The 23,871-nt window shown below is 55.5% G+C and overlaps 8 protein-coding genes across 8 annotated transcripts in view; 4 read left to right on the forward strand and 4 right to left on the reverse strand.

Annotated features, from left to right (window-relative positions):
- Positions 1-2,082: 2,082 nt before the first annotated feature.
- On the forward strand, positions 2,083-3,864 carry CHGG_06657 (uncharacterized protein; the record flags this gene model as incomplete). Its single annotated transcript, XM_001222751.1, has 2 exons — positions 2,083-2,511; positions 2,572-3,864. 2 exons carry the CDS (start codon positions 2,083-2,085, stop codon positions 3,862-3,864), a joined length of 1,722 nt encoding a protein of 573 aa, XP_001222752.1.
- Positions 3,865-5,169: 1,305 nt separating this feature from the next.
- On the forward strand, positions 5,170-6,311 carry CHGG_06658 (uncharacterized protein; the record flags this gene model as incomplete). Its single annotated transcript, XM_001222752.1, has 2 exons — positions 5,170-5,312; positions 5,417-6,311. The coding sequence occupies 2 exons, from the start codon at positions 5,170-5,172 to the stop codon at positions 6,309-6,311; spliced, it is 1,038 nt and encodes a 345-aa protein (XP_001222753.1).
- Positions 6,312-7,201: 890 nt separating this feature from the next.
- Positions 7,202-10,403, forward strand: CHGG_06659 (uncharacterized protein; the record flags this gene model as incomplete). The annotated part of the gene is made up of 2 exons (XM_001222753.1): positions 7,202-7,266; positions 7,688-10,403. The coding sequence occupies 2 exons, from the start codon at positions 7,202-7,204 to the stop codon at positions 10,401-10,403; spliced, it is 2,781 nt and encodes a 926-aa protein (XP_001222754.1).
- Positions 10,404-11,352: 949 nt separating this feature from the next.
- Positions 11,353-13,194, forward strand: CHGG_06660 (uncharacterized protein; the record flags this gene model as incomplete). Its single annotated transcript, XM_001222754.1, has 4 exons — positions 11,353-11,908; positions 11,975-12,096; positions 12,163-12,955; positions 13,010-13,194. The coding sequence occupies 4 exons, from the start codon at positions 11,353-11,355 to the stop codon at positions 13,192-13,194; spliced, it is 1,656 nt and encodes a 551-aa protein (XP_001222755.1).
- Positions 13,195-13,913: 719 nt separating this feature from the next.
- Positions 13,914-14,993, reverse strand: CHGG_06661 (uncharacterized protein; the record flags this gene model as incomplete). The annotated part of the gene is made up of 2 exons (XM_001222755.1): positions 13,914-14,779; positions 14,882-14,993. 2 exons carry the CDS (start codon positions 14,991-14,993, stop codon positions 13,914-13,916), a joined length of 978 nt encoding a protein of 325 aa, XP_001222756.1.
- A 1,209-nt stretch (positions 14,994-16,202) lies between these two features.
- On the reverse strand, positions 16,203-18,134 carry CHGG_06662 (uncharacterized protein; the record flags this gene model as incomplete). The annotated part of the gene is made up of 4 exons (XM_001222756.1): positions 16,203-17,586; positions 17,661-17,867; positions 17,927-17,997; positions 18,054-18,134. 4 exons carry the CDS (start codon positions 18,132-18,134, stop codon positions 16,203-16,205), a joined length of 1,743 nt encoding a protein of 580 aa, XP_001222757.1.
- Positions 18,135-19,814: 1,680 nt separating this feature from the next.
- Positions 19,815-21,029, reverse strand: CHGG_06663 (uncharacterized protein; the record flags this gene model as incomplete). Its single annotated transcript, XM_001222757.1, has 1 exon — positions 19,815-21,029. The coding sequence occupies one exon, from the start codon at positions 21,027-21,029 to the stop codon at positions 19,815-19,817; it is 1,215 nt and encodes a 404-aa protein (XP_001222758.1).
- Positions 21,030-22,002: 973 nt separating this feature from the next.
- Positions 22,003-23,871, reverse strand: part of CHGG_06664 (uncharacterized protein) — a gene marked incomplete at both ends in the record, with an annotated part of 3,497 nt that continues 1,628 nt past the window's right edge. The window contains 3 exons of the mRNA XM_001222758.1: positions 22,003-22,764; positions 22,830-22,981; positions 23,109-23,812. Coding sequence (XP_001222759.1) covers positions 22,003-22,764; positions 22,830-22,981; positions 23,109-23,812 — 1,618 coding nt within the window. The remainder of the gene's footprint in view (positions 22,765-22,829; positions 22,982-23,108; positions 23,813-23,871) is intronic.

Genomic DNA, 23,871 nt, shown 5'->3' on the forward strand with positions numbered 1-23,871 from the left:
AGTTCCGCTCGGTCTCTATGACGAGGCACAAGACCCCGGCCTCATCTAGCAACATTTGGGCTGCCGCCTTGCATGCTGTTTCGCATTCAGTGGCTGGTGTATTCATGTGCGGACGGTGTGGCATATCATCTTTAGATGGAGAATGATGGAAACGTGAGCAAAACTAGCCCACCAAAAGACAAAAACCTGGCATCAGTGTGGCGCACGCGTTCTCGGCCCCTTTCTGGACCTCGCAGGCTACCCTTTCATTCCTCGGCAAAATCACGTAGAGGTGACATCTGGATGAGACCGATGTGTCATTCAACCAAGACTGGCGTTGGGGAGAGTGAGTTGTTACCGCCGTTGTATGTACCATCTATCACCGGACTGGAGGGTAAAGAGGCGGGGAGCAACTTTGACGGCGGTACAAGGGGCACATGCGAGGTTCTCCCAAGATCGTGCGACGAGCCAATCGGAGGCGGCCCCAGAGATATCACCACGCCCCAAAGCCCTCGCCGCAATATCTCTGTGTTACGACTCCCAGTCATTCAAGGAGCCTAACCCGTTATCATCTGTGCTATCAAATGCTCGGTTTGAGACGCCGTGGGGATGGCTCGACTCAATGGGGCACCAATCCGGTTCACCTGGAAGTCTGTGAGCCATACGGTGCTGCGGAATCATAATGGCGATGTGTGTAGTTAGCAGCTTCCCGGGTTTCCAGCGCTGTCGGTTTCTCCCCAGCCTTGCCACGATTTTATGGGATTTGGTAATGAGCCAACGCCATGCCGCTGGGCCCCTCAGGGCCCCTCCCACACAGGAATCGGACGGTGTGGATCGTGGCGTTGCGTCAGAATCCCTGTATTTATGTAGTTAAAACTATTTAACGACCAGGATGGCGCGACGACGTCAGGGCCATAGGGCTGAGCCCCTGTATTCTGCATGGACATGGGCAAGACCAACAAAATGGAATGGAACAGATGAGACAAGGATTTCAGGCTGGGGACTTTGTACAAAACACAGCATTGGGCAGGGAACGGGACGGAGACGGCAGAAACCGTCCTGGACCGATCGTATCGGTCTTCAAAAATGAAAATGTCTCTGATCGATTAAGCGGCAGAGGGTGGCATCGTCATCCCAACATCCTACTCTCAGTTAGGGTCCTGACATTTGGTTTCACGGGAGTGCCAGAATGGGTAGGGGCATGTACATGTATCTACCGGGATAGCCACATACTTACCTATGTAACTAACTAGTTAGTTAACTAGTTAGTTATGCACCTAGTTACCCACATTAGTTATGTAAGCACATCTGAACCCCTCCCCCACTCTGCAGACTGTTGTTGTGCAGGGCGTTCCAACATCGCTTCCAACTTCGATGCCCGAAGGCGGTGGTGCGCGAACTATGGTCTCGCCTCGTCCCCACCGAGTTGTGAAAAAGGAAATTCGCTGTGTCTGTAAGGTGGTGTCGAGTCCTATAGGACAACAGGATTGATGTGTTGGCCCCCCTACTAACCTAACGCTTACAATTCCCGATGAAACTGTCCCTTCGCTTCTCTGATTACCTTTCAGCTGTCACCTTTCTCGTCCATCAACTTGGGAGGCCGCGTTTTGAACCCGCATCCCTCATCCCAATCGCCCGGGTACCAGTGCTACCTGCCAGCCGCGCTCCCCTCTGACCCAGGTAGTCTTTCATTTTTTTCATTTTTTTTTTTTCCCAAACCTATTCACCTTCTCGCCATTTGGACAGGGGTTGGTCGGGGCTTCATTGCTTGCAGCCTTGGTCTACCTTTGCGCACCCGGATGGTAAAACGAGGCAGTGTCCGCGCCCCCGTCACGTTCTGCCTTGCAAGGTCTAGTGACCATACATTAACTCTTTCAATTCATAAGGTTCTTGTGCCCCATGGCCAGCCTGCCACCCTTTTTCGTTTCTCTGATTTCATTTGTGTCTGGAATCTTGAACTCTAGAGCTAGAGTCCGTCTTCACTTCTTCTACTTATCCTAACTCCTCTTTCTTTATATTTTCTTATACTGTTCTCGGGGCGTCTTGTCGCGAATTGTTATAGTTCACAGGCCGACTTCGGCAGCCTCGTGCCTCAAAACCACCATGCCCCAGGGTTCGAAACGCAAATACACCTCTTACCGGGAACCCTCTCATCGCATGGCGCCACAAACCGGCACGACCACCGGTCGTCTCATTGTGCCCACCGTTGAGACCCAGGAACTGTACAACAAATGGCGACAAGCCTATGAAGAAGGGCTTAACGAAGAGACTTTGAGACAGATGCAGAACATGCACGCTGGCCATCTCCACCCCCCCTCACCGTCTCGAGCAACTTCGTCACGGTCGCCCTCCAATGCGAGCACTACCTACTCCGTCTCACATGCGATGGGTGAGATGGACGTTGGAGATCAGTCACAAACCGGGAAGCAGAAACCCGGCCGCCGGGGGCCGTTGAAACCAATAAAGCAGCTGAGGGCGAATTTGATGCGCAAGATAGGCGCCTGCCCCGACTGTCGGGAACGCAGAGTCTCGGTAAGACAGCCGTACTTAACTTCCCCCTTTTTATCATCACTGTTACTGACCGCCTACTAGTGCAAGGACCATCATATACTCACCCTCTTCGAACAAGCGTACCAAGCCGCCAAGCAAAAGACTACCAGCCCACCCGTCAATGCCGACTTCCATGCCGAGTCTACCACTCCATATCAAACACGCCTCGGTAGCCCGGCCGACCTCGCCGGTGTGGGGGGTGGACAAAACCCCATTGGCGACCTGCCGTATCACCATCTTCCGGACAACCCTCAAGGTGTGATAGATGACGGCCTTCTGGACTTCGATTTGTCTCAGAACACCCAATTCAACCCTCGACCGGACCTGGCGCCACTTCTGTCCATATTTCCAGGCTCACAAGTGCCCGTTTCCAACCCAACCATTCAATACACGCTTATTCCTGGGCCCCAGGGCCCACAGCCCGTGGCAATCGGCAAACAGCTCGCGCCGCTCAGCCAGCACTGGGTTTGCTTTGGGGGAAACTACGCATCTAGCCTTTCGCATTGCGGTCAGCGATTTCCCAATTTACCAGCCCTGGAGCAACACTTTGCAGCTGATCATGCCCGCCTCTACGGGCAGTATCACACCTGGGGTTGCAGCGATTGCCGATACCAGGAGTCGTGTATCCCAGCTACAAATCGTTGCATCCAATGCCAAAAACCAGCTCAGTGGGAAATGTGGTACTGGGGCACGGTGGACGACCCGTCGGCGCCTCCGTCGGTAGTTCCCGGTCTGAGTATAAGTCAAGGCGAGTCGCTGTCTGGACCTTCCTCCCAGGCTAGCCACTCCGTTCAACACCCTGACCCATCCACGACTTACAACAATACTTACATACCCTCGTCCGGGTCCGGGGGTTATGGATATGGATATGGCGGCGGCCAGTCCTACATGTCCACAACCGCAATCCCAACCCCAACGGCGGACGCGAAACTCACTTGCCACCCCTGCAAGCCGCTCATCGCTGGCATGTGTTTTTCGAAATTGTGTCATTTGAAACGCGCCGGCAACACGATATTTCCCCGGCGGGTCTGCCCCGTGGTGATCGTCCTGATTGTCTCTGTGCTCGCCCTCATCGCCCGCGTCGTGTCCCCTCCCTCAAACCACCACCATTTCATCGACGGGGTCGACCCCATCTGGGATCTCCTCCGGCTTGTCATGTACAACGGACACCCCAGCATCCCCCAGCTATCCGTCGCCTGTATTGTCGCCGGCTTGGCCGGGACCTGGTTGTTTTGGCATGTGATGCATAAGATGACGCAACCGCCGGACGCACAGGTGTGTTCCTTGCGACCCCGTCTCATATCCGCGTTGGAGGACTTGCGAGCGATATGCTAACTGCGCCGGCGTCTTTAGCAATATGAGCGGCGGTATCGAATGCGTGCTGTTACTTGACGTTTCTGTTTTTGTTATTGGGAGAGCCAGATCGGAGCCTGTAATGATTGATGTTGCGTAGCGGGCGGGTTGGTCTTCTTTCTTCTTCTTGTTTCGAAGCATGATACTGAACCATCAAAGAGTTGGAAATCTGGGGTTGCGAATCGATCGGTTGCTCTGCTCAACTATACCACATTTTTTCTTTTAGTCCTTTTATCGTTGTCGTTTTGCATATACTCAAGCGTGGTCTCTGACTTGTGTCTTCTGTTGCCATTATGCATTTTCGCTTGGTTTTCTTGCACACTTTTAACTATTAGTCTTGCGGCTCGCATGTATTTATTTCTCTTCCATTGTCTCGGTCATTTTAGGCGTCTGGAGTCTTGCGAATACGTTGCAACCGACGGGGGCAGCGGAACCCGAGACCTCAAGGGCGGGTTACCCACATTGGCAAGGGATACAAAACGTTTGACGGAAATGTTTGGACATAGGTACTGGGAAGGCTAGCGTATAGGGAACAGCATATAATACATATATTAGGCCTGTGCTACGGCGATATTGAGCAACTGATCTGGTGCACCATGCTCAACTCGTCGAGCGGGCAGGTCGTTTGCACCTCGTTGCAAAGACGCTCATGCCTAGCCCCCTGACACAAATCTCAGACGTACATACTTGAACGATCCCCCCAAAACGGCGACCAAGACGACAGCAGCATTCATAGCAAGATTACGTTTGTAAACAGAGATTACTTATCTTGGTCTTCGGTTGCTTTAATACGGAGACAGAAATGTCGGACTTGGTACATTGACAGAGCCATCTCGTCATCTCATGGTAAAGGTGCTATAGCATATTGATGTTGTTGCCTTGCACGAGAGAACGAGAAGTGTTAGGCTGCGTGAGAAAGGTTGAGGAGGATGTATTGTTTGCTCAATGGACTGGCTGCACCTGTTATTATGCGGACCGTAAAACATCCATCCACACTCTCGCGCATTATTTTCTTTTCTTTCTTTCTTTCCTCCTTTCTTTCTTTCTTTCTTTCCTCTTTTCTTTCTTTTCTTTTTTTCCCCAGCAATTTGGAGGCTAACCTTGTGCTTGTTGTGGAACACAATCTGGGGTAGTAACCAACAACAAAACATCACCTCGCCATTCCAACTCCAACGTTGCTATATCTCGCCCAACGATGCAAAACCACTAACGTACAGTTCCGCCGCGGCAATCGAATGCTGGTTGTCGCAATTCGACATCCACTCCAAGCGCAAACGATCGACCGAAATGACACCTCCGGCCTTTCTTCAGTGTCGCAGCATGTCGCCGAAGAAACGCAAGTTCGATGTCGATGTCGACCTCAATGATGCCCCGGATCCGATGCCATGCTCGTCACGGTTATCGCGGGCAGCGGGTTTCGATTTCTCGAAGTCGATCCCACTGCACGCTCCGGCACCACCCTCGAGGCTTTCCCCAGCATCGCAGTCCGGCGTCTCTGTCTCTTCAAACAAGACCACGACTAAGCGTCCTCTAGCCCGGCCAGGAATACCGACAGTCTTCGGTATCTTGAAAAGCCGGTCATATATGGGCACCTCCGCGACGTAAAACAACTCCCTGCCGATGCGGCTACGTTTTGGGATGCCGTGTACCCCGTTGTTAAATTTAACAATTGCATCTTCCCGACCGAGATTCGGAGCGAGATCACCAGCCTCTATGAGTACCCGCTGCCGGAACGCAGCTTTGGAACCATCACCGCGAAGGAGAGCAAAGCACGGAAGGCTTTGGGAGAAGACGCTAGAAAAGACACTAGTCTAGATAGCACGACCACCATACAAGACGAGTTCCCCGACCAGCTCCCCGCCGTCTGGGCCTTCGCTCGGGCCAGCACTCAACCATTCGTGGCACCGCAACGGCTGGCTCTAGCCGAGTTACTCGCAGTCCGGAATATCATCCGCGAAACCTGGCGGTGCGTTGACGGCAGGTACTCCGAGGCGGCATGGAACAGCAAGGTACACGAGCCGTTGCTAGAGCTGGCGCTGTTTCGTCACGACCCACACGTAGGATACGTGAACGCCACGTCTGCTGAGACCTGTCCTGCCTTTATGCCGTCCCTCTCCATTGGGAAGGCGATTGCAGAGGGGAAGATGATCGACTTCGTTATGACGAGATGTCTTGACTACAAGGACCCCGTCGCTGCCGATGCTGAACTTGCTGTTGCTATTCGAGCAAAGTTGGAATGTCAACCAGACAGCTGGCCCTTGACAGCCAACCAGACCGACTATACGCCATTGACCCGTTCACCCGTGGCTGTGGCCATCGGGACGAAAGTCCTCGGTGCGTCTATGGAAGAGGGATGCGTGCAGCTTGCTGTATGGACGGCGGCTTGGCACCGAAGGATGGAAGCACTCGGGATCGGAAATCGCGGGTAAACTCCACTCCCAACTTTGCCATTGATACTAACAATGGATGATAAGTGGACACTTTACTTTGCTTGTGATCGAGGGACCACAATCGTATGCCACTCTTTCCCCTTGCTGGCCCCTCCGCCCGGGCCTCGAACAGAAAGCAGGCACTAACGAGAGAATAGGTTATCCTTGGCGCAATGGACATTGGATCCACCAACGATCTGGATGGCGTCTACAAGCTTCTTGCGGTGTTACGGCTGCTGGCGGGTTGGATTGATGATGTGTTCTATCAATGGGCGGCCTCTGCTTTTATACCACAGGTCGACGAGGCCTCAAACAGGGACAAGGAATCGGGTGACCCAGCTCGAGGTTTTTACCAAGAGACGGCTGTTTCGGACTAACATACATAGCCCCAACCCTATTCGTGTCAATTAATCGTATTTAAATCTATCGCCTTTATCCGTACTCCGGACAGCGTTCTGTGGAATGCCATTGTGTCCGTGACGAGGCAGAGGATATGGATGGATTGACTCAATTGAATGTGGGGTTGCACAGACTCGGACCGGGGGAATCTGACACTGCGCCAAGAGCAGCTCTGAATCCCCGTGGGTCAGCCTTGCCAAATTGTCAAAAACCCTTTGCTTGCCGTTCTGCGCATCGCTCCCTTCCGTGAGAATATCTTCAGCTGCAATTACCTGCGTACAATTCCGGTGCAGTCCAGTCAAAAGAAAGTGAAGATAAACATTGACCTTCAGTGCTCACCTAGGATGGCCGCCGGAAACTGTCTTCAAAAGCACTTGCTGAACACCTGTGCGGGACAGGAGTGACACCCGAAGAGCACCTTCCGCGATAGGCCGGCAGGAATTGTCGATTGACTCATCCAATGTTGGCCAATTGGGTTTGTCGTCATCACAATGCCGCTGTTCCTGGGTCAGACTGGAGGGTCCCTGGGAACAGCGGGGTGTGGAGCAATGACCTGGTGAGAATCGCTCGCCGTGTTCTGCAACCATGCAGGTCGCTTCTCCGCCGCGGCTGGATGGTCACTGGTACGAAGGATTCATAATTTAATGTACCATGATTGGTGAATCAGAAGTGCATGAAATATCTCCAGTTCGTGGCCGCGCAGAAAAGTACCAACCCCCATGTACCCGTCCCATAATCCACCCTGAAAGGCGCTATTCCTGATTCGGCTCGCCGAAATGCTGGGGGGAGACAACCTTCTCGCTGCGCCTTGGAGTCCTGACCTGGTGCAGCAACTCTTGTTACCAAGGGAAGTGAAATATCGGCCTGACTCCTTCGGACGCGTTTTTGCCTTTTCTTCCTTTTCTTTTCCATCGAACAATCGGAATTTGTCAGTGCAATTGCCCGACTGCTGTCAAGCGCTTTTATCGGTGCCACAGTCATCTTGGACCTTTGTTGCCTGAGAGAGATCTTCACGTCGAAGACGACCTTTCTCCCTTGGCCAGCATTTCGTCTTGGACAAACTCGGCGAAATCCGAGTTGTCAGAATTTGGTTATCGTTGCCACGCAATCCCGCTTCCATTGCAAGCAGGACCACCACCCACATTGGATTTCCAAAGAAACGCCATCAACACCATTTCGTTGCAGGCGTCTAAACCAAGGCTTACGGATCTTGGTAACAATTGCGGCATCCCTGACGCCGGTTTGTTTCTCACTCCGCCCGACCACCGTGATACATCCGTACCGATGACCGGCATGGCCCGACACGGCTCCGTCGGTGCCTTCAGCGGGTTCTCCGTTTGCCAACCGGCACTCGGAGCTTCCCTGCAGTGGCTCCCCGCGATTGGCACCGCGGAACTCGACGACATGATCAACGCCTTCCTTCCTGGCCCCGCCTCTATCCAGGACAAGCGTGCTCACATCTCCATGGACTTTTTTGAGTTCTCCCGACAGACCGGTGAGAACTTCAAGTTTTACCCCGTTCCTTCGGGGTCCTTCACTCCGGTGACAGCCTCGCCGGCCACCTCCGCCCTCTACGACTCGGGCTACGCATCGAGCTTCAACCACTCTCCTGTCCTGTCCGAACAGGGCTCCTGGACCCAGTCCCCTGCGCCATTTGCCCCTGCGGCATCTGGGTCCAAGCCGCGTTCTTCTGCATCCAAGAGGTCCAGCACCTCTAGCTCGCGGCAGCAGACAGTGGACTTCGCCAACCACCCCGGAATGCGTATACTCACCAAGGATGGCCGTGATGTGACGAATTCGGCTTCCCGAGGTTGCAAGACCAAGGAGCAGCGGGATCACGCCCATCTGATGCGGATCATCAAGGCGTGCGACGCCTGCAAGAAGAAGAAGGTCCGCTGCGACCCCAGCCACAGGAAGCGGAACGCTTCGCAGACGTCCGCAACGCAAACCGAGCAGAAGCCCACCAAGAAGGCAAAGAAAGCAGATGAGCCAGCCCCCGTAGCAGTGGCCAATGCGGCAGCCGATTTCACTGCCGCAGACCCTTTTGCGGCCGAGTCCCTCTCCTTCCCATCCTTCGACATCGGCTACCCCCAAGACTCGGAGGAGTTCTGGAACGAATTCGTTGCCCTCGACCAGGAGCCAGTCGCGATTGCTCCCACATCCACCATTGACGACTTGTTTTTCGACTCGTTCACCGACGTCCAGAGCTTCTTCTCGCCAACCCCCGGCTCCACCGCGACTTCACCCTCTCATATCCTCACGCCAATTACGCCAGAACGTTCTGACGCATCACCTGCCATTGCATCTGACTACGCAATTGGCGCCCCTGGCGAGTTCTCGCTCGAGGACCCGGCCGTTCCTTATCTCAACCCGGGTGTCGCTCATGGCACCAACTACCTGGACTTCAACCTTTATTCGCCAGGCCCTGAGCTGTTTGACGAAGACCCTGTTCTCCAGATGAGAGACCTCGGGAGCCAACAACATTCTCCGCAATCGACTAGCCCGGGAACTCAACATTCCGCCCAAGCCTCTCCCACATTGACGTCCGATGTTTCCCAGACAAGATCAACCGGCGAACTACATGGTGGTGAGAACCACACAGTCACCGCCGTGGTTCATGATGATGCCTGGTATTATGATCCTGGGGACACGCTCCACGACAAACCACAGCCCAGCGCGCATCACTCACCCACGAACCTGCAGTTGAGCACCAATCACAATAGGGTAATCGACGACGGAGATAGCAGCCACAGCCGCTACAGGCATATTTCTGGTGGCAACTCGGACGCCTTTGCTACTCTCATCGTCCAGTCATCAGTTTCTCAGTCCTCGGCACCGACCGTACTCGGCAGCGTCACCAGCACCAGCACTGTGGTTGCCAATGTCACCCAGTCGTCGGTTAGTCCGACCAGGGCACCTCGACCCAGGAGGGTAACATCAGCATCAGCACCCCCTGGAGGCGCATTGGCACCGCCTGGTCGCTCGCCTGCCTCGACCCAGGTTTCTCAGAATGGCAAGCTTGACGTGTATGCCAAGGCATCGCCGTCGACTGCCGCGCCTGATCGTGGATCATTAGGGTGTACAACCAAGACGGCAACCGAGACGGCCTTCCAGCAATATCACAAGGTCGTTGGCAGCACCGCACGTGCTAGTTCGCTACGCTTCGTGCAGAGCTGCACAAAGGGCTTCAAGTCGCAGCAACTTGTGACTCGCCGTGCATCCGGATCGCCCACCCCTGAAGACGAAAAGCATGCCACGCAGCAGGCCACTGCTGCAGTCAATGCCACTTTGGCTACCATGTTGTTCTCGACCCTGCCGAAGCGGCGCGACGTCGCTGGGGAAGATGTGCATCTTAACGCATTCTTCTTCCAGCTTGCCGTGTTCGGTCTTGTCTCTTTCCTCTGTGCCTCTGCGTTGCAAGCACACCTGGCAAATCAAGTCAACCTCGTCAACATCCTTGCCATCACAAGCATCTCACTGGCCCGGCTAGCACCTCGGTGCTCCGGGCCGTCGAGCGCGACATGGGTCGCCTCGGAACCCTTGCAACCGCCGACGCCCTCTGGCATCCTCAACAACGTCAAGTTGAAAGTCCAGTCGGTCGTCACGGGCCTGGAAGATCTCAAGTCTTCCGGGTCTTGGCGGGCGAGAAGCTCCATGCCTCGCCTGCCAACGGTGCGACTGCTGAGGATATAAGCCATGGTGGTCCGGCGAGTGTTCCGATATGTTTGTGATGGCTTATGTTTGTTAGCGAGTGCATTTTGACTATGATACCCCGGGTCGGATTTGAGATATGTGGTCGTCCTCTTCTCTTCAATGTGTATACTATGTTCAGGGCTTGCTCCATGCCCAGCAAAGGAGCTTGGTTTGTGGTATGAGGTTGAGGTTGAGGAGAGGACGGCTAAGCGGGATGTGAGGCCTGACTCGAGGGACGATGCTCTGTTTTCCTGTCCTTGTTTCCGTGCAGGTAGTGAGCGCTCGCTCTTCGGGCTTGACAATTGAGGGTCCTCCCAGACCACTGAAAACTTAAACAAAAATGTTCCCTCGCTTGCTGTGATTGTGCTTCCCAATTACCTTACCTTCCATCCTCCTGGATCCCCATTCATCGATTCCAGTTGGATGAAGATATGCAACAAAGCAGGTTCTCATGTATGTAATACGTGGAGCTTCCACTTCGACACAAGTGCATAACCTCCTCTGTAAGGCCTTGAACAATTTTTGCTATGGCCCACTTTTCTTCCCCAAGTCACCGATTTCTGCACTCCGTCTCATAATAAATAATACATTAGTGTTGTCATGTACCTTACCTGGAATCGACGTCCTTGAAACTTGCATGAAAGAGACACCACAAACGTCACCTAGAAGTGATATCGACTCAAAACCGCGAGGCAAAAGCCCGGAAACGCTTGGTTTCCTTTCCTCAATACCGAGGCTCTGTGAAAGGTCACCATCGGCAGCTGCCCTTCAATTCTGATACGTTGTTCATGTTTTCGCATCCACGGTACATTTCGCACTCGACGGCAACCTTCGTTAATTGCTCACTGCCTGAGTTTCGTCTCGAAAGTGACTTGGATGGGTTGTGAATAAGGACAGTAAGGTTTTGGAACCATCTCATGTGGTGAAAATGGCAACCACATTCTTCAACATGGTTTCGGCCATCCGCCTCAAAACCACGGCGTTCCTGCAGTCGCTCTTTCTGTTTCCCTTCAACACCGCTCTGCAAGTGGTTCAACTTTTTCCCAATTTTCGCCAAACAAACCCACCAATCCTTCCTTGTTCGACTCCGAGTTCGAGTTCTGCTTCATCCTCGCAAGAAGCCCGCAACACCACCGCTGGGGACGGCAGTCGCAACAGTGACGACAACATGGCGGCCATCTCTTCCGCGACTGTGCCGCGGGGCCAACATGCACCGGCTTCGAAAATTATCTCGGCTCTTCCACGCACTCCTCCCGGTACAAAGGAGAACCACTTGCTGAAGACGGTTTCGCCAACGGACGTCGACGATCAGCTCCGTCGCGATATCTCCCGTTTGAAGCTTAACGAGGCCGATACAGCAGCCGAAACGCCGCCCAATCTGCTCAAAGATGTGGTAGATGGCGGCGCGGGTAACAGCGTAGAAAATGGAGTCGGCAAGCGAGTCACGCAGAACGGCGCACTGCTGCAGCAATCCGGCCCGGACAGCATCAGCGACAGTGTTGCCGGTGAGGTCACGCGAACGCTTCCAGTCCCTCTGACGCATACAGTTTCTCAAACTAGTAAGTTGAAAGAAACCACGACGACCATTCAGCTGGACGGCGTCGCTGTGCACATTCGGGACAATGTCGAGACGCCTGAGCAGGCAGCCGAGAGGGCCATGCATAGCCGGTTTATGAGGGAGGCTTTGGATATGGTAAGCATCCAACTGTTTCCCCTTGACTTGAGAGAGGCGGTTCGTTGAAGCCAAACGTATTTGTAGGCCAGACTTGCCCTCAAAACCAACGAGACCCCCGTCGGCTGCGTGCTCGTCTACAAGGGGCGGGTCATCGCCAGAGGCATGAACGCAACGAACGTCACTCGAAATGGAACGAGGCATGCCGAACTCATGGCGATCTCTGCTTTGTTATCTTACTTACCCAAATCCGACCTCGAATCTAAGGCCAACGCATCCCATGAAAAGGGCGGCGGAACTAGATTGCCTCTCGGCAACAAGACCAACGAAGCACAAGTTATGGAGGAAACTAGCACCTGGGGAGATGTGGACCCCAAGGATGGCCACCTTTATCCGTATGGGCAAAAGCTTCATCCCTCTCCTCGCGTGGACCCATCCGTCATCACTGAATGCACATTATACGTCACGGTCGAGCCGTGCGTCATGTGTGCTTCGTTGCTTCGCCAGTTCGGGATCAAGAAGGTTTACTTCGGCGCCGTCAACGACAAGTTCGGCGGTACCGGTGGCGTGTTTCGGATCCACAAGAACTCACCCTATACCATGGCCTCGGCGCCTCCGTCGCCTGTGCCCCAGAACGGCAAGGGTATTGCGAGGCCAGTTCTCGAGCGCCGCCCGGCTTCCACGGATATCGTCCCAGAGGAACACACGCCGGTCAACGAGACTAAAAACGGTGACAGTCTTGTTCCTTGCCCCATCGAAACATCTAGGCTCCCCGGAGATGGCGGTAATGTTGAGAGGGGATACGAGGCCGAGGGAGGATGGGGCCGTGACGAGGCCGTGACGCTTCTCAGGCAGTTTTACGTACAAGAGAACAACCGAGGTGGGTGGTTAATTCCTTTGCGTATCTGACTCGTGTTTACTAATATTCTTATAGCCCCAGTACCGAGAAAGAAGGAAGGCCGAGCTGCCCGTTTAGCGGCGATGATGGAACGCGATGGCCAGGCGGGCGGCCCTGTAGACGCCGGCGACGGTGCGAAGTCGCGGGATAACTCCGGCACGAATACGCCTGTCATTGAGGAGTCGCGCACCGAGATTGTAGCCGAGGCTATCGCCGTCTAGCTGTCTTAGAGTTTCAACGGCGGTAAGAACCGGGAGATATAAGCACCAGCCAACATGCTGCATTGGCATTCGCGTGCTCCCCGATTCTGGGCATAAGGTCCGGCTCCAAACCTTCATGCCTTTTGGATAACTGGCCTGAGGTTGTTTCAATTTTTCAATCAGGTTGAGTCCAGGGTTGTTGTCCGCAGTCACTAGTAATGAGGAAAGGGTATACCAGACCCCTACCGCGCGTCTGGCCAAGGTTGATATGTTAAATACTCGTGTTTGCAGACAACAGTGGCCCCCACGGAAAGGGCACATGATCGGCCGCCGCATAAGTTGGAGTTATGGCATTGTATCGAAGTATGATTTATCACGCTGTCCACCTGAGTTGGGGTGCACATCCCCGTGTTATTTGGTTTGCTATATCTAGCGGCAATGGCCGGCGCCTTGCATGATAGATCATTTCCTTTTCCATAGACGTCGCCACACGGCCACAAAATGGCGTGCCGCCGATTTCTGCAAACCTCCTTCTCCTTAACCCTGACGATGCAGGCCCCCCTCATGCCCCCCTCCAGCGCCGCAATAACTTCCTCTCCCCACACCTTCGCACCCCCCGCCCGCCCCTTCCCGGCCTCCTCCGAGAAACTGAACCCGCTTCGGTCCAACCACTCCAACCAATGCTCCGCCCCTCGCCCCCTCCTCCGCGGCGGAGAAGACCTGCGCTGACATCAATGAGATCAGGCCGGGAACGTGTCGTGCCAGAAGACGGTCGCGCCGCACACAGCGCAGAACTCGCGCGCCCGGCCGGGAGAGGACTCATATTTTTTGAGTGGGACGCCGGCTGGTAGGTGGGAGAAGTCTAAGGGCTGGTAGGTGGCGTGATTTAGACTGGACGGGGGAGGAGAAGGAGGAGGAAAGAGAGGCGAAGGGGCTGCGGGGACGGGGATGCTGCTGCTGCTGCTGCTGCTGCTGCCGCGGATGGCGATGTTGCGGCGGGGGATGAATGCCCAGGTCTGGATCTCGAAACCCGAGGTTAGGCAGCAGAGCTGGCAGGCACAGGTCCCGGCTAGGTAGCGGTAGGGGACGTGGGCGTGGGCGTTGTTTGCTTGAGGGGGGGAGGGGATTGAGGAGGTGTTGGTGTCGGCATTGGCGTCGATGTTGGTGTTTGTGGGCCGGAGATACCACTTCTCGTGGGAGGGGTTGAGAATGGTGGGAAGGGGGGTGGTGGTGTAGGGGAGGAGGAGGTCGGGGTACGGGGAATTGGGGTTGAGGGGAGAGGGGGAGGCACGAGCTATGAGCAAGGTGATGGAGGTGCAGTGGCATGAGGCGCGGAGGGTATCGTTGTTGTTCTCGTCCGGTGGCGGTGGTGAGTCGGTGTCATGGGAGGGTGGGGGTGCTTGAAGCCAAGGTGAGAGGCCACCGTCGTTGGTGGCGTTGGTGTGTTGGTGGTGGGAGGTCTCAGGGACACGGCTTGACGCCGGCGCATCGATAATGGTGCCTGTTGCTACCTCCCATTTCCATTCTTCGGAGGGTGCGGTAGGAGATGGGTGTCGGGCACGGAAAATGTGGCATCCGCAAGTTGAACAGAAGTATCTGGTCGATGCTGGGGAGACAGAGTAACTCTCCAGTCCAGTGGTGGATTGAGGAGAAGATATGGGGGTATAGGAGGCACATAGAAGGCCTGTCGAGTGGCGGCAAGTGTCACAGTGGCAAAGTGACAGGTTTGAGAAGACGCCCTGGGTGTCCCGTGGGGTGAGTACCTGCTTTGCGGCGTTGCAGTGGCAGGTGATGGTGATGGTGTGGTATGCGGAGTCCATTGTAAGTGCCTTATTCAAGGAGATCCGATGAAGTAATAAAAGAGAGAAAAAACAGAAAAACAAAGAAACCGTCCAAATGTCCCAGATAGATAGGTACCTTAACCAAGAAGGCACTTACAACAACTGCAGCGTTCATCACTCGGCGGGGCATGTTCCGCTATAAATACCTTCCTTAGCCAGATGCACGGCCTAATTTTCAGCCGGTGCCCCGCCATCTCATCATGGCAAGATGTATGTATGGACATACGGTAGATACCCGAGGCTGCCTAGATGAACCTGAAGCATCAACCCACAATTTTGTTCGTTCAATTTCACCAATTCCCAAAATATGGATACGGCAGCTGAAGAGCAGCAGTTGCCCGTGATGGCTTCGGATCCATGCACTTACACGCACAAGTACTGTCCACGGGCCGGGACACGCAGCGCAACATCATAACCCCACCAAATCGATAAACAGCACCCCGCAGGGCAATTACCGGGTGGCCGCCTAGCTCTTCGGGGCGTTGTTTAACTCGGTGTGCAACGGCAGCCGAAGAAGAGGGCGCGGTTAACTCGTCAAAGTCAAGCCAAGGCGTGCTCGACAAGATGACGGGGAGGAAGGTCGAGCAACACACATACCATTTGCTTGTTTCCAAGACACTCGAGTCACGGGTCATCAACCTGAGCGAAGGGTATGTCAACAACATCAATTGGGTCTCAAGACCTGGTCTACGAGAGACAGTATCATCCTGGCTAGCAACTCTAAGCCGCTTGGAAGTGTCAGGGCCCTCGCTTGCCGCTTCCATCATCTAAGGCATTCGTCAACTCGAGCTTGAGCCGTTCCCAGCTAACGAGGAACCTGACAAAGCAGTTCTTTCAACCATGGTCGAAAGTTTATCTGTTAGGCGACAGAGCACGACTTCCTGGGCCCCGATATGATCTTCCTCGTTCTCACAACTACCGAAGGTTAGCAACGACCCAGGCTTTGAGTTCCGGGAGCCCTACCGGACTTCAGGCGCATACCCAGGAGTACGTGAGGTTCGTTTTGGGCGCCTCACAACTAAAGATCGCTTGTTCGTCAGTCACCCAGGGCCACCGGCCCTGGAACGGCGTTGAGGTGGGATGGTAACACTGCTACGCGAACGTTGGGTCGTGCACTTTGTGGAAGATTCGACCGAAATACATCGCAAGCATCCCCTGCAGAGACTCGTGGTAGCTAATTCACTTCTGCTATGCCGTCTTCTCGGCCCGGCCTGTCGCAACGGCCGTGTCCTTATCTGAATTCACCGTCTGGCCGTCGATCTTCTCCGTTACTCCCTCGGCGTCAGACACTGACGCGTTCGGGGTATTGCGCCAAAAATCCTTCTTCCCCTTCGCCAGCCGCCCCATCCAGGGGGGCATGATACCGCCCTCGGTCCGCCACGTCCATGGCTCCTTGAGCTCCTTGTTAGGGGGCACAATGCGACCACCCGACGCCTTTTCGATGATCCACACCAGGGAATTGATCAGGATGTACAGGCAAATCCCAGCAATCAACCCATCGGCGATGGAGTAGGTGAAGGGCATGATGGCGATGGTCAAGAAGGCCGGCAGCGAGTCTCCGAGGTACTTCCAGTTGATGTCGGTCACAGCCTGGACCATCATGGAGCCGACTAGCACAAGCACGCAACCGGTTGCCCACGGCGGGATCGAGGCGAAGATGGGGGCAAAGAAGATGGAGATGAAAAAGCAGAAGCCCGCCGACATTGCCGTCAAACCCGTCTTGCCGCCTTCGCCGATCCCCGCGCCAGACTCCACAAAGGCAGTAACTGGTGGAGTTCCCAACACGGCGCCGATCGAAATGGTGAGCGAGTCGACCATGTACGCCCAGGTCGAGCCCTCGAAGTCCTGAGTGACAGGGTCGACAAGGTCGGCATAGCGAGCCATGGAATAGAGGGTGCCCGTGGTGTCCAGAATGTCGACGTAAAGGAAGGTCACTAGCGCGAGGCCAAACTGACCACCATAATGGCCCACATCCCAACGCTGGACGTTCAGAACCTTTTGAATCGGATGGAAGTCGACCACCTTTCTGAAGAAGTCGAAATTGGCATCTCCGAGCTCAGTATAGGGGAAGTAGGTGACGGGCGTGGTGCGGGGCCAAGAGATGATAGAAACGAGGATGATACCGGCGATGATGGCGCCTTTGACCCGGTACATCATCAGCATGACGGTGAAGACACCGCCACAGAATATTCCAATCCACATCATAGGGCTGCGCATTTTGACACTGTCTGGGCATTGCCCATCGGCATCTCGAAGCTCGTCAAGACATCCCGCCAAGGCGATGGGCACCGATGTGCCGCCGACAATGAGACCGATTCCCTCGGCATACGTCAAACCGATAAGAGTGAGGAAGAGCCCAATACCAACACTTGTGGCCAGTTTGATGCAGCGGGGGATGGCACGAGCGAGCCATTGCCGCAAACCGAGAATCGCAAGGCCGAAGAAAATGAAGCCCTCGATGAAGATGGCCGTCAAGGCGACCTCAAACGGGACCGGCCCCGTTCCATGCTTCCCGACAACCGTATAAGCAAAATACGCGTTCAATCCCATACCAGGGGCGATCCCCACGGGTCTACCAACAGCGTTGCGTTAGCAGGTCACCTTTTGTTTTTCTCGACATACTCAGTCACATGGAGTTTGACGTACAAATTGGCAAAAAGTCCCATACAGAAGGTCCCCATGGCGGCCACGGCGGCGGTAGCTGTGACAAGGTCTTTCTTGATGTCGGCTTTGCAGAGGAGGTACTGGGTGTCATTTTCACAGGGGATAATCGACTTCGCATTCGCGGATTCGTTGCACACACAGGTGCCTCCGCTGTCGGAAACGATGCTAGCATTGACGGCAATGATGTACCTGTGAGCAGTGTCAGCATCATCTGCCCTAGAAATTCACATTGCGCCCAGCCGACTCACGCCATGGCAAAGAAGGTTGCAAGACCGGCACGCAGCTCGGTAAAGAAATACGACCCTTTTCTCTCCTTTGGCTGTTGGGCAGCCTTTAGCATCGTTCCCAACACCTGACACTGTCCGAAGTGCTCACATGTCCACATCCATCAAGCTTGAACCAGCGACCGACCGGACCAGTGGCGATCCGCCGGTTGGTCTTTTCGATCCAGCCCATAATGTCGAATTCTTTGAGCAACCGGCCACGGTGAGGAGTTGGAGTGTTGTGTGCTGTGTGAGATGGATTGTTTGAGGCTAGGTCGGGAAGACAGCGAAGCTTTCAGCAAGCCCGACTTGGGAGAGAGCGTTGCTGAGGAACTCGAGCTTTTGCGATGGTTGTGGGTGGCAACCCAACCTTTAATACCGGCGCGAACCGGGACTCGGGGCCTTTGGCGCGACCCGGGGTTTAAGTGGGATGGATGGTTGGAGGGATGGGAAAAAATTCGCGAAAATCTCTTATCTGTGGTCGACCACCACAGGGACAAGCTTCCGAGTAAGTTATGGAGCAGCGCGTTCAGACTTGGCAGAGTGGACATGGGGGAGGTGTTTCGAGAAAGTATTGAAACCCCCACACGCTGATATCTCCCTAGAAACGACTCTTCCCCGGCGAGTGCCCGACAGACTTGTTGACGAACACACAGCTGCCGCCGGCTTTCCTTGTCACCACTCGGAAAAGGACGAACATGCGGGGAACCCTCGCCGCTAGTGCTCGATGAGATCGCCCTCCTTCCCAGCGTCACATCCAAGAACAATTCCCATTTCCGGGTACTGATTTGGATCAGACGTACATATACGATACCTTGTTTATGAGATGTTTCTTCTTGAAGAAGCCCCTGCATGTGACGGAAGGAAGATTGATTGGATAAACAACCCCATTGTTGGACAGGCTCGACGAATATCTCTCTCAAAATCTTGAGACACTGGGGCACCGCCGATTGCCTCGGCTGGCTATCCTGGTAAAACCCACTGCTCACATGCTGTGCTAACCCAAAGAAGGTTCCTTCATGCACAACAACCGCCATCCCGCTGATAGGCCGCCACCACCACGCGAGACCCTGCCTTATCAGTTGGGACGAGGCTCGGACACCAGACGGCGCTCCCCGGCCCGCCAAACGTGCGGTCCCGTCCGACCGCCAATCCGACACCAGGCCGGTGCCGATACTCGAGAGATTTCGGTCTCCGGCTTATTCCTCTTCCTGACTGCAACTGGTTGTGGGCTGTGGGGGAATGTCGTGGTTGGTTCATTGTGGCCATGTTGAGCACAACCCGAATAGAGTGGGGTCTCACCCACCATGTTGCGCTGTGCCACCACGCCACTCAGGGCTGGATGAACTCGTGCTGGGATGGTCCCGGCTCGCTGTTATCGGGATGCAGGTTTGTCTCATCTCATGGTGTCGGGCCGGGCCCCCCTAACTGGCAACTGCCCCTCTGGACAGCCAACCGAGTTGGCAGTGGAATGCGCGGACTGGGTTATAACTAACTAGCGGTGTTCAATGTTCGAGAAGTCGCTCGGCGAGCTCGGGCAACCGGCTTCCCGGGGTGTCAGGCTGATAATGACTCAACTGCTTCAAAATGTAAACAGCTCGTTGGTTCACGATGGATACGAGAGACTGATTCGGACCCAGCTGAACCCGACACTATTAATGCAGAAAAAAGCCTGGTAAGATGGAATCAATTTGGTATCATCGCGAATAATCAATCTTGGCCAGTTCCCATCCGTTATGCCTTTCTAGATGCTACCCAGTCACCCAGCTACCCATTGTCGCCCTGAATGGTCGTACATCATCACGCATCGGGATATCATGCTGTTCTCTCTTCTACCTTCGGCGCCCAGCCCCCAAAGGCCGACCGCATCCCTTCATGATGTGATAATTTCAAACAACTGCAACATCCCGGCGTGATCCCCGATCGCTAACCGTGTCCCCTCACTGTTGAACGCTGCCGCCGTGATGGTGTCTCCCGTCCACGCAAACTCGCCTCTGAACTTCCCTGTCTGGACGTCCATGACATCGAAACCTTCCTCATTCCGGCAGGCCAGGTACCTGCAGTCCGGCGAGACCGAAAGCGGCCACCCTTCATTCACGCGCACCGCGTTCAGGTTGTAGTTGTGCACCCTCCCCGTCTCCAAAAACCACAACACCACGTCCCTCCCCCACACCGTCACCACTAGCTTCCCGTCCTCGGACACCTGCATTATGCTGGCCGGTGCCCTCGCCCCGATTTCCACCCTTTGCAGCGTCCTCCTCGTCTCCACATCCGTCACCCTCAAATACCCATCCTTGCCCGCGCTGACCAGCGCCCGCCCGCCGCTCTCCCACAACGGCAAAAACGCGAGCTTGGTGACCTCGTCCGAGTGGCACATGATGGTCGGCCCCGGGCGAACATAGCCTTCCTTGGTCTTGGGCATCCTGAGCACGACCATGCGGCTCGGGTCCCGCGACGACACCCCCACCAGCACCTCCCCGTCGGGGCTCCACGCCACGGGCGCGCAAATCGCCACGTCTTGCTTCAGCAGCCGCTCCTTGCGGCCCAGGTCGTACACCTCGAGCCGCGGCAGCAGCGCGCCGTACGACTCGGTGTACGACGACGACGCATTCGCCGCGGGGATCAGCGAGGGACACGCGACGATAAAGTCGGCGACACCTGGTTTCAGGGCGAAGCCGCCGTGGACGCGCAGGCCGTGGCTCGAGAGCATGGTCGACGCGCTGGCGAGCCGCTGGCCGGTGCCGGCGTGCCACGCGCTCAGGCCGAAGGGCCCCTCGGGGGTCACGCACCGCGTGTTGATGGACTTGGGCACCAGGGCGGCGAGGTGCGAGTCCGACGCCGTGAAGGTCAGCTGCATGATCTCGGCTTCTATATGCGACCGCACCTCGACCGACTTGATGAAGACCATGGTGGTGAGATTCTCGGGCGGGCCGAGTGGTTCTTCCTCGGGCGGGTCGTCCCATCGCCTGGATCGGCTGCTGGTGCTTTGCTGGTCTGAGGAGGGGGCGAGGGAGGAGGAGGCAAGGGATGGGGGGACGTCGAGGCTGGCCTCGAGGTCGGTTGCGAAGCGGGGCGGGAGGTCGGTCATGGTGATATTTTTAAAAAAAGAGGGTTGATGGTATCGAGGTTGTCCTCGGGGGTGAGAAAGGGGGGAGGGGAGGGAGGAGGTTGGACGTTGTTGACGCGGCTTGTACAAGCTTGCGCAGGCTGGCGCGGGATGTGACAGGTTAGCTATAACTTGGGTTACTTATACATTTGGGCTAGGGTTGCACCGCGGAGACCACTCAACATCACGATGGTCATGAGTTGTTTATGGGATGCAGGTACACTGGCTTGAATGGGGGCTGGGTTCGCAGTCCATCCAACGAGAGCCGCACCTACAAGGGTTGATTGCTGCGGTTCTTGCTTGGCTTAATCGGGGCAGACCCCAGGGCGGAATTAGGTGAGTGCTTGAGAATTGGGCAGGGTTTAACCATTGGCAGTTGGTTACACGAGTCCCGCACCGTCGCGATCCATCCGGCACTGCCCGGCGCGCAGTTGGCGCCTGTGTGTTCTTTTCTAGTCCTCCCGTGGGTCAATGTTTGGGGCTGCCCGCGGGGGAACAGGCCTAGAAAATCTACAATTGCCCGCCAAGCGGCGCTGTTGCAAGCAGTGTCCCGTGGTAACCACTTTGCCGAGTATCCGAAAAGCAGTTGAGCCTCCCCAACCGAACGAGAAACGTACATGTACAAATGGGGTCTAATCTGCAGAGACAGGAAATATAGAAAATGAACAAAGTGAATCTCGGTGTAGTGTATTGCTTCGGAAAGCAAAGGGTGGGAGATAATAGGCAATTGGCGACCTGTCCTCATAGCATTCACCCCTTTCCATGAAGAGACGAGGCTTTGTGATCTCTAAAAGACAGGCCCTAAGGTTGCCCAAATACTGCAACAATGGGGTCCCGCCAGAACCGACTGACTACCTGCTGTTGATATGCTGAATGGCAGCAAGCCACTTTTGTTCATCCGCCCTGGAGCATTGCTGTTAGCATCTTAAGAATAAACCCGGAATAGACAGACCACTCACTTGTCGAACTTGAGGAGCTTCCCCAGCACCGGCACTAGCTGCGCCCGCAACCTGTTGTCCTTCTGCTCCAGGAACTGCAACAGAATTGTCTTCAAGTACATGGCATCCTGGCTGCCACCGCCTTGCTGGGATCCGGAGCCGTTCAAACTGCCGGACCGGGTCGAGTCTATGGAACTCCGCCCCGAGCTGGCAACAACTGGCGACGACAGCTTCGCCTGCAGCGCCTTGGACTCCTTGGCGAGTTTGTCGTAGCGCAATCGGTAGTCATCCAACGCCCGTCGCAGCTCGCCATTCTTCTTTTCCGTATCCCGGACCTGCTGCTCCGACCCGTCGAGCGTCGACCTCAGATTCGACACGGTAGTCCGCATCTCGGTGACCTCGGCCCCGGCCCGCTCCTCGTACGCCTCCAGCTCCTCCCTCCTCCGCCGCCACTCGCGTTCCTTCTGCTCCAGATCGTCCTTTTCGCTCGCAAGCGCTTTGACCTCGCGTTCGAGATCCCGGACCTTCTGTCTCAGTTCCTCCGTCTCCCTGGTCTTGCGCCGCGCCAGCGCACTGGATTCGTCTTCGAGCCGGTCGCGCTCCTCGACGGCGGCGTCCATCTTGGCGCGCATATCGCGCACCTTGGCGTCGGCACGCTCGTCCACGTCGGCGAGCAGGCGGCGCATGGTCTCGGCCTCGCGCGTACGTTCGCCGAGCATCTTGCGCGCCTCGGCCAGCTCCTCGTCCAGGCTCTCGCACTGCGACTGGCTCTCCTTGAGCTGAATGCTCAATTCCGCCGTCTGGTCGCGCATGCTACCCTAGGAGGTTTTGCGCGCTGGTGTACTGGTTGGTCTTGAGCTCCATTTCTTCTCGGAGGACTTTCCTGATCCTTTTTGAGGCGGGTCGCTTCGTCTTCGAGTTCGCGGATGCGTGGCCGTAGCTTAGCAGCCTCGTCTTGCACGCGTTGGAGTTCGCGCGAGGTCTTCTCTTCTCTGGCTGAGATCTCAATCTTTTTCGGCTTCTGAGCGGCGGAGGTCGCGGCCGGCCACGCGTTTCTCGTCTTCTAGGCGTAGGCGTGCGTTTGCTTCTTGCGATATCTTCTCGTGTAGTGTCTTGATCTCACCCTCGCGATCTGTGGCGAGGCGTTGTGCCCTGGAAAGCTCCGTCTTCAGCTCCTTCTCGCGCTTTTCGAGGTTACGCAACTCGGTGTTCTTCGCTGCTAGTTCTTCCCGTGTGGTCTTGAGTGCGACCGAGTCTTGCCGCAGGCTCTTCAGTTCGGGCTGGGCTTTCTGGAGGACTTCTCTAAGCGAGGTGAGATCTTTGTACCGAGTCTGAGCTAGCTGTTGCGCGGCAGCCAGATCAGACTGTAGTGTCGAGGACTTCATGTTGAGGTTCTCAAACTCTTCCTTCAAGGACTTGTATTCGATTTGAAGTTCGCTGCTGCCCTTGGCTGCTGCTGCTGAAGATTCGGCTTCCTTCTCCAGCTCTGAGATACGCTCTTGCAATGCCTTCTTCTCGGCCTCGAGCTCCTTGATCCTCTCCTTTGCCTCGACGTGATCCTGGCCAATGACCATCAAATTCTCTTGGAGGTTCTCAATCTCCTCGCGCAGGTCTTCTTCCGTCTTGCGTTGTTTTGATAGCTTCTCAATCCGTTGGTCCTTGTCTGCCAGTTCTTCCTGTAGACGACTCAACTCCGCTTGAAGTTCCTCACCAGTTGAGCCTTCCGCCGGCGATGCGGGCCGTTGATCGGTTGTTGACGCCTCGCTCGGGGCGGGCTCTACTGCGGTAGCCGCGGTGGACGCGCCGCCCTTCTTCTTTTTCTTATTCCTCTTCTTACCACCACCGCCGCTACCACCGCCCCCTGACGGGGGCGCAAGACCACTCTC

The sequence above is a fragment of the Chaetomium globosum genome, genomic scaffold, assembly GCF_000143365.1.
Source record: "Chaetomium globosum CBS 148.51 scaffold_3 genomic scaffold, whole genome shotgun sequence".
Lineage (NCBI taxonomy): Eukaryota > Fungi > Ascomycota > Sordariomycetes > Sordariales > Chaetomiaceae > Chaetomium > Chaetomium globosum.